This window comes from Myotis yumanensis, unplaced genomic scaffold (genome assembly GCF_028538775.1).
Source record: "Myotis yumanensis isolate MYYU_CA2020_CCGP unplaced genomic scaffold, mMyoYum1.0.hap1 SCAF_8, whole genome shotgun sequence".
NCBI classification, from domain to species: Eukaryota; Metazoa; Chordata; class Mammalia; order Chiroptera; family Vespertilionidae; genus Myotis; species Myotis yumanensis.
Window position 1 is genome coordinate 40,039,821 of NW_027223759.1, and position 14,032 is coordinate 40,053,852.

Sequence of the window (14,032 nt, forward strand, 5' to 3'; positions counted from 1 at the left end):
GTAAAGGGAAATGGATAGCATTCCTCTCTACACACCAGAATCTTGAACAATCTTTGTCACATGGCAGCTGTTCACTACCTTCTAGGATTAACCTAGCACCTTGAGAATCTTCCCAGCAAACCCAGACCTTGCAATAACCCAATTCTCTTCTGTTTTCCAAACCCCTGTCGGGCCTCTTAGGCCTGTTCTCATCTTGACTTAAGCTTCTAAGACTTCCTTATAGGTTGTTAGTATGAAAAAGCCATTAGTGTCTATCTTATACATAAGAAAAATGGTGTCTGGTTTATTTTGAACTAAGTGTGAGGTGCCTAATTTATTTATTTTTAATGGAAAACTTGTTTTGCACTATATTTAGTCCTCTGTTATTACTTTTGGCAAAGAATAGAGCTTTGATGGTTTTATATTATCCTTAATTCTCTATTCTCCAGTCTGATCATTTGCAATATGAGAAATCTAAACTCAGTGTGCTCTGCTGAAAAGTTACTGTGATATACATCTAAGGTTATGTAGCCAATGTTTGCTAACAAATGCATAGTAAAGAAGCTGTGGTGTAGCTGGACTACAAAGGCATAACTCAAAGGCATTGACATGTTACTTTTCTCACTAGCGGCACCTAAAATCAAGACAGCTGATCAAGACCTTGTGGTTGATGTCGGCCAGCCTCTGACAATGGTGGTGCCCTATGATGCCTACCCCAAAGCAGAAGCTGAGTGGTTTAAAGAAAATGAAGCTCTGTCATCAAAAACAGTAGATACTACAGCTGAACAAACTTCCTTCCGAATTTTAGAAGCCAAGAAAGGAGACAAAGGGAGATACAAAGTTGTGCTTCAGAACAAACATGGAAAAGCAGAAGCGTTCATCAATTTACAAGTTATTGGTAAGCCCTGAGTCAATTGGACTTAATTGGCAAAGCACAACTAAAAGCATGGTAACACACTAAAAAAAAAAAAAAAATTACATGTGCATTTCAGATGTTCCTGGACCAGTGCGTAACTTAGAAGTGACAGAAACATTTGATGGTGAAGTGGGCCTCGCTTGGGAAGAACCATTAACTGATGGTGGAAGCAAAATCATAGGTTATGTTGTTGAAAGACGTGACATCAAGAGAAAGACCTGGGTTCTGGCCACTGACCGGGCAGACAGCTGTGAGTTTACTGTCACTGGACTACAAAAAGGAGGAGTCGAGTATCTATTCCGTGTGAGTGCAAGAAACAGAGTTGGCACTGGTGAGCCAGTAGAGACTGACAACCCGGTAGAAGCAAGGAGCAAATATGGTAAGAATTTTTAAAATAAATTGCAGAGTAGCTTATCTCTGCTTTTATCCCTGATATAACCAAAGGCTATATTTTTTTTCTGTGATGAAATCCAGATGTTCCAGGCCCTCCTCTGAATGTAACCATCACTGATGTGAATAGATTTGGTGTCTCATTGACATGGGAACCACCGGAGTATGATGGAGGTGCTGAGATCACAAACTATGTCATTGAACTAAGGGACAAGACTTCTATCAGGTGGGACACTGCCATGACAGTAAGAGCTGAAGACCTATCGGCAACAGTCACTGATGTGGTGGAAGGACAGGAGTATAGTTTCCGGGTCAGAGCCCAAAACCGAATTGGAGTTGGGAAACCAAGTGCAGCCACACCCTTCGTCAAAGTTGCTGATCCAATTGGTAAGCCCATCAAAAAAAAGGGTGGGGGGGCCCTAACACCTTCATGAAATCCAGAAATTAAACCTATCAATTAAAATAAATCAAATTAAAGTTAATGAAAAGGTAGAACATCAGGAAAATTTGAAAATCATAGAAATGTAGACTTCCTACTGCTTCTATTTAATGAACTCAGTGAACCTGGTATTTTAATGGGGATGATAGAAATGGTTCCAGCACTGCCTTAATACATTGTCACTGCTCCAACTCTTTCACTCCAGAGAGACCAAGTCCTCCTGTGAACCTAAATTCCTCAGATCAGACTCAGTCATCAGTTCAGCTCACATGGGAACCTCCTCTGAAAGATGGAGGAAGCCCAATCCTGGGCTACATAATAGAGCGATGTGAAGAAGGGAAAGATAAATGGATCCGTTGCAATATGAAACTGGTCCCTGAACTGACCTACAAGGTAGGGCATTTGTATCTAAAAACCATATTCAGTGTATGATCATGCATTTAAATGTATATGTTTTTTACAAATGTTTGATTCATAATTTTAGGTTACGGGATTACAAAAAGGAAATAAATATTTATATAGAGTATCTGCAGAAAATGAAGCTGGTGTTTCAGATCCATCTGAAATTCTTGGTCCTCTAACTGCTGATGATGCTTTTGGTAAGTGTATACTTTGTTTTTAGATTTGGGAACAGCACATAGCTACTTCAGGGTGCAGGGACTTAAGTATAATACTGGAAACTCATTCATTTTTCTTCTTGGTAGTTGAACCAACAATGGACTTAAGTGCGTTTAAAGATGGTCTGGAAATTATTGTCCCAAATCCTATCAAGATCCTGGTTCCAAGTACAGGCTATCCAAGGCCAACTGCAACCTGGTCTCTAGGAGATCAAGTATTAGAAGAAGGGGATCGTGTGAAAATGAAAACCTTATCTGCCTATGCTGAACTTGTCATTTCTCCAAGTGAACGTCCAGACAAGGGAATTTATACACTGAAACTGGAAAATCCTGTGAAGGCAATTTCTGGGGAAATTGATGTCAATGTAATTGGTAAGTTACTTAACCTTTTGTTATCTAAAGTGATTTGACAGTATTCATAAATCTTGGTTCAAGCTATTAATGATATTGACTTCTGACTGTGTTTATTCAGCTCGCCCAAGTGCACCCAAAGAACTGAAATTTGGTGACATAACCAAGGACTCAGTACATTTGACTTGGGAGCCACCAGATGATGATGGAGGAAGTCCATTAACTGGCTATCTTGTTGAAAAGCGAGAAGTCAGCCGGAAAACATGGACTAAAGTGAGTTTTTTTGTAGGGAGAGTAGGGAAATCTCATAATTCTGGGATGCCATGAAAAGTTTATATGTTTTTACTTTTACCTTGCTGTGATGCTTTTTTAAATGCATTAATGCTAATGCTTTCTGAGGTAGCTCAACCAAGATTTGATATAATTGCCTTATTTTGTGAACCTTACCAAATTTTCAACTAGGTTTGTTTTATAAAAGTAACAGCAACAACAACAAAAACATAACCACTTACTAGGTACCTATTAGTAACCAATATGCCCCTATTAAGCTATAAGCCATTCTAAGGACATTAGGTATTTAATTCTTTCTGGTGGTCATACTTCTCATTCCACTAGATTACCTTAGTTGGTGTAATCTGTCCATTTTTTCCCCTCAGTTTATACTCATTAGTATTTTTATCTTGATTTAAAATCATATTTCTAATAACTAAGCTGATAGAAAAAGTCAACACCTTATTTGCCCCTTCTTAGTGTATATGAACCATGAAACAGATTCACCTTATATTAAGGGTCAAATATTTTATATATTACTTTACAGTTTTTCCCTAAAATGAAATGAATAACCCTGAGCATTCAAAACAACTTCCATTTGTATCCCTGCTCGTGGTAAAAAAAATCTTCTGACTTGGGCAAAGGGTTTTGGGAAACAACTAATTAACTGTATTTATCTGTCCCAGGTTATGGACTTTGTGACTGACTTAGAATTCACAGTTCCTGATCTTGTTCAAGGAAAAGAATATTTATTTAAAGTCTGTGCTCGGAACAAGTGTGGCCCTGGAGAACCTGCATATGTTGATGAACCTGTAAATATGTCAGCTCCTGCAAGTGAGTACTTCCTTAATGATTTCTCACCTAACCTCTTGTTACCTGTGTTTGCTTTAGACCTGGAGTTGAAATTATGAGGAAAATACATAGGGTGACAATATGAAGATTTCATAGATGGCCTATATAAGACTGACTCTCTCTTTAAAATCTTACAGCGGTACCTGATCCACCAGAGAATGTTAAATGGAGAGATCGAACAGCCAAGAGCATCTTCCTAACATGGGATCCACCTAAATATGATGGTGGTTCACGTATCAAAGGATATTTAGTTGAAAAATGTCCACGTGGTTCTGATCGATGGGTCGCCTGTGGAGAGCCAGTTGCAGAAACAAAGTATGTTTTTTAAATCATATTTCTAATAACTAAGCTGCTAGAAAAAGTCAACAACTTACTTGCCACCTTCTTAGTGTGTACGAACTAGGAAACAGTTTTTCCCTACTATGAAATGAATAACCCTCAGCATTCAAAACAACTTCTATTTGTATCCCTGGTCATGGTTAAAATAATCTTGGCACAAGAGTAAATATTTACTGTTACTAAAATGAGCTTTCTTTTGGAAAAAATCTAAATGTTAGGTACTTTTCGTTGAGGATTCCCCTGTTGTGCCTGTCTAATGTTAAAAAGTGCTGCTGTTGAACTAATCCCCTACTCAGGGTTTTCATTAGTTACAATATTGAAGCAACCCAGAATTGATTTAAAGAATACTATTGTTTTAGGGGTATGAATTTTGGAAATATTATGAATACTACCCAGTGGAACAGATTGTATGCATTATAGTAAAATGAACTATTTTGCTTTCTGACAGAATGCAAGTAACAGGTCTTGAAGAAGGCCAATGGTACTCCTACCGCGTGAAGGCCTTGAACAGGCTAGGTGCTAGCAAACCAAGCAAACCCACAGATGAAATCCAGGCTGTGGACACTCAGGGTATTTATTTTTGTTGTTGTTTGTTTACTTGTTTGTTAATTTTATCAGCCAGGCCTCTGACTTTACTTCTGCTTGAACTTGTTAACACTGTAAATAATCTCTTTCTAATTCAGAGGCTCCAGAAATTTTCCTTGACGTGAAGCTCCTTGCCGGTCTCACTGTGAAAGCAGGAACTAAGATTGAACTTCCTGCCACTGTAACCGGGAAACCTGAACCTAAAATCACTTGGACGAAGGCTGATAAGCTTCTGAAGCAGGACAATAGAATCACCATTGAAAATGTTCCTAACAAATCCACAGTGACCATCGTCGATAGTAAGAGAAGTGATACTGGCACATACATCATTGAGGCTGTGAACGCCTGTGGTCGGGCCACCGCTGTGGTAGAAGTGAACGTCCTAGGTAAGGGAGGCTCTTGCTTTAAAAATAGGCAAACTCATAGCAGCTACCTTTTCAAAGAAAACATTTTAAATTATTTTTTCCTGCATGTATAATGTCATCCATAGATAAACCCGGACCACCAGCTGCTTTTGACATCACAGAAGTGACCAACGAGTCATGTCTTCTAACATGGAACCCCCCACGAGATGATGGTGGATCTAAAATCACTAACTATGTTGTGGAGAGAAAAGCAACAGACAGTGATATGTGGCACAAGCTCTCATCAACTGTCAAGGATACGAATTTCAAGGCAACCAAATTAACACCCAATAAAGAATACCTCTTCAGAGTTGCTGCAGAAAACATGTACGGTGTTGGCGAGCCAGTTCAGGCCGCTCCTATAACAGCCAAATTTCAGTTTGGTAAGTTTCTCAATCAGTTGGGGCGAGAAAAAAGATGCTTGTGTCAAACTTGGACTTAGGTGTTATATTTATATACAGGACATATAACACATATCATTATCTTGCCTATAGATCCACCTGGACCTCCAACTCGCCTGGAACCTTCTGATATCACTAAAGATGCAGTGACTCTCACATGGTGTGAGCCAGACGATGATGGTGGCAGCCCAATCACTGGGTACTGGGTTGAAAGATTAGATCCTGATACCGATAAATGGGTTAAATGCAATAAGATGCCAATAAAGGACACAACATACAGGTATGCCCACAATTTCTATCAAGATGTTAAAACTATTATAGTGCATACAAATGTTTATTCTTTAGTATTCCTTTTGATTATACCTGATTATATATTACTATAATTTTTTAATTATTTTTACTTATATTTTCTATTAGCACATAATTTGAAAATTGATATGAGTTCCAACCAAGGACACATTTAAGTTACTAAAAAATATTAACTTTCTGGAAGTTTCAAAGTGTTTGGTCTTCCAGGATATTATGATAATGATCATTGTTATAGTATTATAATTAAGTTGATAAATTTAGCCAAATCTAAAGTGTGTGATAGTTAAAAAGCAATTTTTTTATATTGGAGTGCTTTCAGTTAAATTTCCAAATCAGTTTTTCACAATTTAAACAAATTATCCTCTTCTATGTAAAATAAACAGAGGTTTCTGCTTCTTATCATGGTATTCAACTGGCATTTTGTTCCAAATCCAGAGTGAAAGGTCTCACCAATAAGAAAAAATACAGATTCCGTGTGCTGGCTGAAAATCTTGCTGGGCCTGGAAAACCAAGTAGATCAACTGAACCAATCTTAATAAAGGATCCCATAGGTACTATTTACATATTTTATGTGATTCTTTTGAAGCTTATACTATCTCCTTTTGACAAATCTAAATGTTGATTTCCTCTCATTGGCTTGCAGATCCTCCATGGCCCCCTGGAAAACCAACCGTGAAAGATGTAGGCAAAACATCCTTGGTATTGAGTTGGACAAAGCCAGAACACGATGGAGGGGCAAAGATTGAGTCTTATGTCATTGAAATGCTGAAGACTGGAACGGATGACTGGGTCCGAGTGGCTGAAGGAGTTCCCACCACTCAGCATTTACTCCCAGGGCTCATGGAAGGGCAGGAATACTCATTCCGAGTTAGAGCTGTGAACAAGGCTGGGGAAAGTGAACCCAGTGAACCCAGCGACCCTGTGCTTTGTCGGGAGAAGCTATGTAAGTCATTCTTGATGTTTAGGGTATATGAATTCTCCTAAAGTATATCTCAGAACTACAATATGAGAAAATATGAAAAACTCATTACTAGATTATTTCATCCTTGCCATACAACTTCCTAGATAATTTAGTGAAAACTGATTATTGGACAATAAAAAATTAAATTTGTTTTTCTTTTATTCTTCTTCAGATCCTCCATCACCACCTCGCTGGCTTGAAGTTATTAATATCACCAAAAATACAGCAGACCTGAAGTGGACAGTCCCTGAGAAAGATGGAGGATCCCCCATCACCAACTACATTGTGGAAAAGAGAGACGTGAGGCGAAAAGGCTGGCAAACAGTAGACACCACTGTCAAGGACACCAAGTGCACAGTAACCCCACTGACAGAGGGCGCTTTATATGTGTTCCGAGTTGCTGCAGAAAATGCCATAGGACAAAGTGACTATTGTGAAATTGAGGACTCTGTCCTGGCCAAAGACACCTTCAGTATGCTCTTTAACTTAATCTCTATGACACCATTTGTTGTGGATTATCACTGTTCCCTCTGGTTTTTCTAACCATTGACTGTTTTGTTTTCAGCCACCCCTGGACCACCCTATGCTCTCACAGTTGTGGATGTGACAAAACGACATGTCGACCTGAAGTGGGAACCACCTAAAAATGATGGTGGAAGACCAATACAGAGGTAGAATTGTAATTAATGCATAAAGAATAATTTACAAATGGCTGAAAATTCTTAACTTTGTTTTTTCTATTGATGCTAATGAAATGCTTTGTTATTTTGATAGATACATTATTGAGAAGAAAGAAAAGTTAGGTACTCGCTGGGTAAAAGCTGGAAGGACTGCAGGACCAGACTGTAATTTCAGAGTAACTGACGTCATTGAAGGCACAGAAGTCCAGTTTCAGGTTCGGGCAGAAAATGAAGCTGGAGTTGGTCACCCAAGTGAACCCACAGAAATTCTGTCAATTGAAGATCCAAGAAGTAAGTAGTGCTGACTATACAAAGAATATTGTCTGGAGCTTAATGATGAGATTGTGGATATTAATGGTTCACTCTTTTTTCAGGTCCTCCTTCACCTCCCCTTGACCTGCATGTAACTGATGCTGGAAGAAAACACATTGACATTGCTTGGAAGCCTCCAGAGAAAAATGGTGGAAGTCCTATTATAGGATACCATGTTGAAATGTGTCCAGTAGGCACTGAGAAATGGATGCGAGTTAATTCTCGCCCCATAAAAGACTTAAAATTCAAGGTTGAAGAAGGTATTGTTCCCGATAAGGAGTACGTTCTGAGAGTGAGAGCCGTCAATGCTGTTGGTGTCAGTGAGCCATCTGAACTCTCCGAAAATGTGGTTGCCAAAGACCCAGACTGTAAGAACACAGTTCCTTTTATAATTAATAAAACAGGCTTTACTCATGCATTGCATTTTGACATACTCTTTTATCCTCTTTTGGTTTATATCTTACAGGCCAGCCAACAATTGATCTGGAGACTCATGACATTGTTGTTATTGAGGGTGAAAAATTAAGCATTCCTGTTCCCTTCAGAGCTGTCCCAGTTCCAACCGTTAGTTGGCATAAAGATGGCAAAGAAGTTAAAGCAAGTGATAGACTAACAATGAAGAGCGATCACTTCTCAGCAAACCTTGAAGTTCCCAAGAGTGTCCATGCAGATGCAGGAGTTTACACTATTACACTGGAAAATAAGCTTGGCTCAGCAACTGCCTCAATCAATGTCAAAGTCATAGGTAAGCATTCTTTGATAAAACACCAGTCATTCCTCATGTGTTGGGAAAATAGTTAACTTTGTCATGTTAGTATAAATTCCTTCATGAATTGGCCATTTATAAGCTAAATGTCCTTTCAGATTATTTCTTCCAATATGAGAAGCAAAACAATTGTAAAGAGACAAAATAGGTAGTTAAACTCTGATTAGACTAAATTACTTCTGCATGTGAAGTACTAATTTAAGCAAAAGATATAGAATACCCAAAGAATGTTAAAATAACCAATATTCCTATTAGTTGTCTTTGCATTGTTCCATAGACTTCTCAACTAGGGGTAGTAACATTTTCTGCCCCCTCCTCCCAAAAACACAAATGGTGTTTGGAAACTTGGAGGCCATTTTTTTTCTGAGAACAAAGATTCAGGGAGAGCTACTGACATTTAGTAGTTGGGGGCCAGGGATACTACATGACTTGCAGTGTGAGGGACACTCCTGTATCTCAAAGATTGTCCCACCCAAAATGCGAATAGTCCCACTTAGAGAAAGAGTATACTAGTAACATGACTTTTCAGATTACAATAGTAATTATAAGTTTTATTTTCAATAGGCCTACCTGGACCATGCAAAGATATTAAAGCAAGTGATGTGACCAAGAGTTCTTGTAAATTAACCTGGGAACCACCAGAATATGATGGTGGAAGCCCAATTCTACATTATGTCCTGGAGCGCAGAGAAGCTGGAAGGAGGACATATATACCAGTCATGTCCGGTGAGAATAAACTATCTTGGTCTGTAAAAGACCTCATACCGAATGGTGAATACTTCTTCCGTGTTAAAGCTGTCAACAAGATTGGTGGAGGCGAATATATTGAACTAAAAAATCCAGTCATTGCTCAAGATCCAAAGCGTAAGTTTTGGCATGAATGTAATATAGCTAGGAATTGATATGCAATTAATTTTAAGAAAATGGACTTTCCTATATTAACAGTTTTTCTCTTGCTCTTCAGAGCCCCCTGATCCACCTATAGATGTTGAGGTTCATAATCCTACAGCTGAGGCAATGACTATTACATGGAAGCCACCTTTGTATGATGGAGGGAGCAAGATAATGGGTTACATCATAGAGAAGATTGCTAAGGGTGAAGAAAGGTGGAAGAGATGCAATGAACACCTGGTACCAGTCCTGACCTATACAGCAAAAGGACTTGAAGAGGGAAAGGAATACCAGTTCCGTGTGCGAGCAGAAAATGCTGCTGGTATTGGTGAACCTTCTCGGGCCACTCCTCCAACCAAAGCTGTAGATCCTATTGGTAAGTTTTGTTTAATTGGGTTGGTGTTTTCCCATTATCAAATAAATGAGAATAATGTTTTTTCAGATATTTTAATCAGAATTGAAAACAATTACTGTTTTTTCATCACTACAGATGCCCCAAAAGTCATTATGAGAACAAGTCTAGAAGTAAGACGAGGTGATGAAATAGCACTTGATGCAACAATTTCTGGGTCACCTTACCCAACTATTACATGGCTAAAGGATGAAAATGTGCTTACACCAGAAGAAATGAAAAAACGAGTAGCACCCACAGTTAGGAGAAAGAAGGGTGAAGTTCAAGAAGAAGAACCATTTGTCCTGCCACTGGTGGAGCGCTTGAGTATTGACAGCAGTAAAAAAGGAGAATCTCAGCTACGTGTCCGAGATTCTCTTCGACCAGACCATGGCCAGTATATGATCAAAGCTGAAAATGACCATGGTATCGCAAAAGCTCCTTGTACTGTCACTGTGCTGGGTAAGTAGTTAAAACTACCCTTCCCACAGGAAGACAGTCAACATAAGTGTTTTAGTAAAACTCAAATAAAAAGTTTGTTTGGGGGCAGTTAAAAGAAGTGGGAAAAGGCTCCAGCAAGGAATCCTTAGTCCCATTTTTTTTTTCTGCTGGCTATGTAAAAGAAATCAACCAACCTTGTGATTCATTAGCTAATGTGATACAAAGATAGACAGATATAGGAAAATCAAACGTTTATGTCAAAGGAAACACGCTAACATTTAAATTTTCTGCTGAAACCATTTCTACACAAATTTTTAATCACCATTCTCTTTTGAAATATTAGATACACCAGGACCACCGATCAACTTTGTATTTGAAGATATTAGAAAGAACTCAGTCCTCTGCAAATGGGAACCACCCCTTGATGATGGTGGCAGTGAAATTATAAACTACACCTTGGAAAAGAAAGATAAGACAAAACCTGACTCAGAATGGATTATTATCACTTCAACACTCAGACATTGCAAATATTCAGTGACAAAACTGATTGAAGGAAAAGAGTACCTCTTCCGTGTAAGAGCTGAAAATAGGTTTGGCCCTGGACCACCTTGTGTTTCAAAGCCACTTACAGCTAAAGATCCATTTGGTAAGGTTCCATTAGCATCTAAATTTTGCCTCTTGATCATATGCACTGCTATATACATTGTCTCAGCTTTTGAATTTGAATGTTTATGTCATACTAGGGAATTAATTCAAATATGTTATTTTTTCTTTAATCAGAACCACCTGATGCCCCTGATAAGCCCATTGTGGAAGATGTTACCAGCAACAGTATGCTAGTGAAATGGAATGAACCAAAGGACAATGGCAGCCCCATCTTGGGTTACTGGCTTGAAAAACGTGAGGTTAATAGTACACATTGGTCTCGTGTCAACAGAAACCTTCTGAATGCTTTGAAGACCAATGTAGAAGGCCTATTAGAAGGACTCACCTATGTCTTCAGAGTATGTGCCGAAAATGCCGCTGGACCTGGAAAGTTCAGTCCCCCTTCAGATCCCAAAACAGCACATGATCCCATCTGTAAGTAACATCTTCAGAAGAAAGTGGGGTACAACATGGTGATTATATACTTGAAAGTTGTTAAGACAGCAAATCTTAAATATTATCACTACAAAAATAGTAATTATGTGAGGGGATAGAGATGTTAATAAGTTATGGTAATCATTTCACAATATATACATGTATCAAATCATGCTATATACCTTAAACCTACATATATGTTACTAATATTTCAATAAAACTGGAAAATCAAACAAAATATAGCAGTGACTATGGACACTATATTGAGGCTACACTGTAAAGTTTTAAACATCTGTATATGTAACTTAAAAGTTTCACAAAACAGTACTTACCCATGTTACATGCAATGCCCTATGAAAAACAAGTGGGATAGGTAAGCTACTGTACATTTTAAAACCATCAGTGAGTTTTGATTTGTATATCTGCATTCATTCTAGCTCCACCTGGACCACCTGTCCCAAGAGTCACTGACACAAGCTCCACAACTATTGAACTAGAATGGGAACCCCCAGCTTTCAATGGTGGTGGGGAAATTATTGGCTACTTTGTCGATAAGCAACTGGTTGGGACAAATGAATGGTCACGCTGCACAGAGAAGATGATCAAGGTCCGTAAGTACACTGTCAAAGAAATCCGAGAGGGTGCTGATTACAAACTCCGAGTGAGTGCCGTCAATGCTGCGGGTGAAGGACCACCTGGAGAAACGGGACCTGTTACTGTGGCTGAACCTCAAGGTACTTGAAAGTTATATGATCAAGGTTATGGCTACTTTTCTGGTATGGGCTCATCCCCCACCCCCTTCTTCCTTGGGCTAATGTTTGACTGTTCTCTATCAACAGAGCCTCCATCTGTGGAACTAGATGTTTCTGTTAAGGCTGGAATACAAATAATGGCTGGGAAGACTCTCAGAATTCCAGCTGTGGTAACTGGCCGTCCAGTGCCTACCAAAGTGTGGACCATAGAAGAAGGAGAACTGGATAAAGACCGTGTTGTAATAGAGAACGTTGGAACCAAATCTGAACTAATTATCAAGGAAGCATTGAGAAAAGATCATGGCAGATATGTGATTACAGCTACCAATAGCTGTGGTTCCAAATTTGCAGCAGTCAGGGTAGAGGTTTTTGGTAAGGAATGTTACATGGATTTTTAGAGGATTTTCAAGTTATACTATCTTATTGCATTGACCTTTTTAATTGTTTTATTTTGCAGATGTCCCTGGCCCAGTTCTTGACTTAAAACCTGTTGTAACAAACAGAAAGATGTGTCTGCTGAACTGGTCTGATCCAGCAGATGATGGAGGAAGTGAAATCACGGGCTTTATTATTGAAAGAAAAGATGCCAAGATGCATACTTGGAGACAACCCATAGAGACTGAGAGATCTAAATGTGATATCACAGGTCTCCTTGAGGGACAAGAATATAAGTTCCGTGTGATTGCCAAGAACAAGTTTGGCTGTGGCCCGCCTGTTGAAATAGGACCAATTCTTGCAGTTGATCCACTAGGTAAAAGAGAAGGTTTTCATTGTGTTTATAAAGTAAATAATGTTTGTTTCTATTTATAGCTTCAAACTCCCAATAGTATCAAGATCTATAGCTAGGGAGTAATAAGAAAGGTAAATCTAATAACTACTAGCACCTTTAAGAATACCATATTTACTATAATTTTAATATAATTTTTGGCTCACTGTAATTTTTTATACAAAACCAACCATGGTTATATGTACTAAAAAAAACCTGAGTTTACTGGAGTTTAGCAAGAACCTAAAAACAATTTAGAAATATTATATCTTAACAATAGAATACACTGAAGTAATTAATTTAATAGCCTTGTAGTTAAAGAGAGTTCATTGTTTTTGAAAGGTTACAGGACAGAAATTGCCTTAGGATAAATGTCTTAGTCTTCCTTTAGATCTCAAGTAGTCCCCACCCTGGAAGGCCCCAAACCAGGAAGAGCCATCAAGGAATAAAACCAACCATAGGAAATCTCCTTGACCAATATGAACAAATATGAAACCCTAAAATTGCACACACTGGTAATACACATTTATATGTCATCCAAGAAAACAAAGTCTTGGGACCCATTCCCCAAGAGACAGATGGTATTATTTCTCCACCACCACCTAAAAAAAAACAGTTACCTCCTATACCACTCACTGTGACAGTCATCTCAGAATTTTCTCTATAGTCAAGTTGTATCAGAGTATTAAACAGATATGGGCTTCCACTACAGACCTCTGCTTTGGTTTCAGTAATCTATATATATAAAAGCCTAATATTCTAAGTGTCCAACCAATAGGTCGACTGCTCAACCAGTTGCTATGACATGCACTGACCACCAGGTGGCAGATGCTCCAACCTATTGGTTAGCTTGCTGCTGGGGTCCAGCCGATTGGGACTGGGTGAGAAGGGCCAAACACACCCTGGAGCCCTCCTGTAGTCCCTTCCCAGCTGTCCAGCTGGCCCTGATCGACCCCAATGGGGACTTGGCAAGACGGGCTGGACATGACCTGGAGCCAACCTCCTGTGGTCCCTCCCCAGCCTCTAAAATATATCTTCTAAGTAATTTCCTTTCACTGAGCACAAATTCATGCACCGGGCCTCTAATTGTCAATAAGAGTGGATGGGGTCTAGTTTCACCATTCAAAGCTTATTCTTTCG

The 14,032-nt window shown here is 38.9% G+C and overlaps 1 protein-coding gene across 1 annotated transcript in view; it reads left to right on the top strand.

Moving 5' to 3' along the window:
* TTN (titin) overlaps positions 1-14,032 on the top strand; it is a 277,029-nt gene that overhangs the window by 183,194 nt on the left and 79,803 nt on the right. The window contains exons 201-228 of the mRNA XM_070422663.1: positions 608-877; positions 972-1,274; positions 1,370-1,672; positions 1,930-2,117; positions 2,209-2,323; positions 2,429-2,713; positions 2,814-2,965; positions 3,649-3,796; positions 3,952-4,129; positions 4,602-4,723; positions 4,837-5,124; positions 5,229-5,525; positions 5,637-5,823; positions 6,288-6,403; positions 6,496-6,795; positions 6,986-7,285; positions 7,379-7,484; positions 7,588-7,784; positions 7,868-8,173; positions 8,272-8,550; positions 9,136-9,435; positions 9,536-9,838; positions 9,953-10,315; positions 10,638-10,940; positions 11,075-11,374; positions 11,812-12,108; positions 12,214-12,498; positions 12,584-12,877. Of these exons, the coding sequence (XP_070278764.1) occupies positions 608-877; positions 972-1,274; positions 1,370-1,672; positions 1,930-2,117; positions 2,209-2,323; positions 2,429-2,713; positions 2,814-2,965; positions 3,649-3,796; positions 3,952-4,129; positions 4,602-4,723; positions 4,837-5,124; positions 5,229-5,525; positions 5,637-5,823; positions 6,288-6,403; positions 6,496-6,795; positions 6,986-7,285; positions 7,379-7,484; positions 7,588-7,784; positions 7,868-8,173; positions 8,272-8,550; positions 9,136-9,435; positions 9,536-9,838; positions 9,953-10,315; positions 10,638-10,940; positions 11,075-11,374; positions 11,812-12,108; positions 12,214-12,498; positions 12,584-12,877 (6,885 nt within the window). The remainder of the gene's footprint in view (positions 1-607; positions 878-971; positions 1,275-1,369; positions 1,673-1,929; positions 2,118-2,208; positions 2,324-2,428; positions 2,714-2,813; positions 2,966-3,648; positions 3,797-3,951; positions 4,130-4,601; positions 4,724-4,836; positions 5,125-5,228; positions 5,526-5,636; positions 5,824-6,287; positions 6,404-6,495; positions 6,796-6,985; positions 7,286-7,378; positions 7,485-7,587; positions 7,785-7,867; positions 8,174-8,271; positions 8,551-9,135; positions 9,436-9,535; positions 9,839-9,952; positions 10,316-10,637; positions 10,941-11,074; positions 11,375-11,811; positions 12,109-12,213; positions 12,499-12,583; positions 12,878-14,032) is intronic.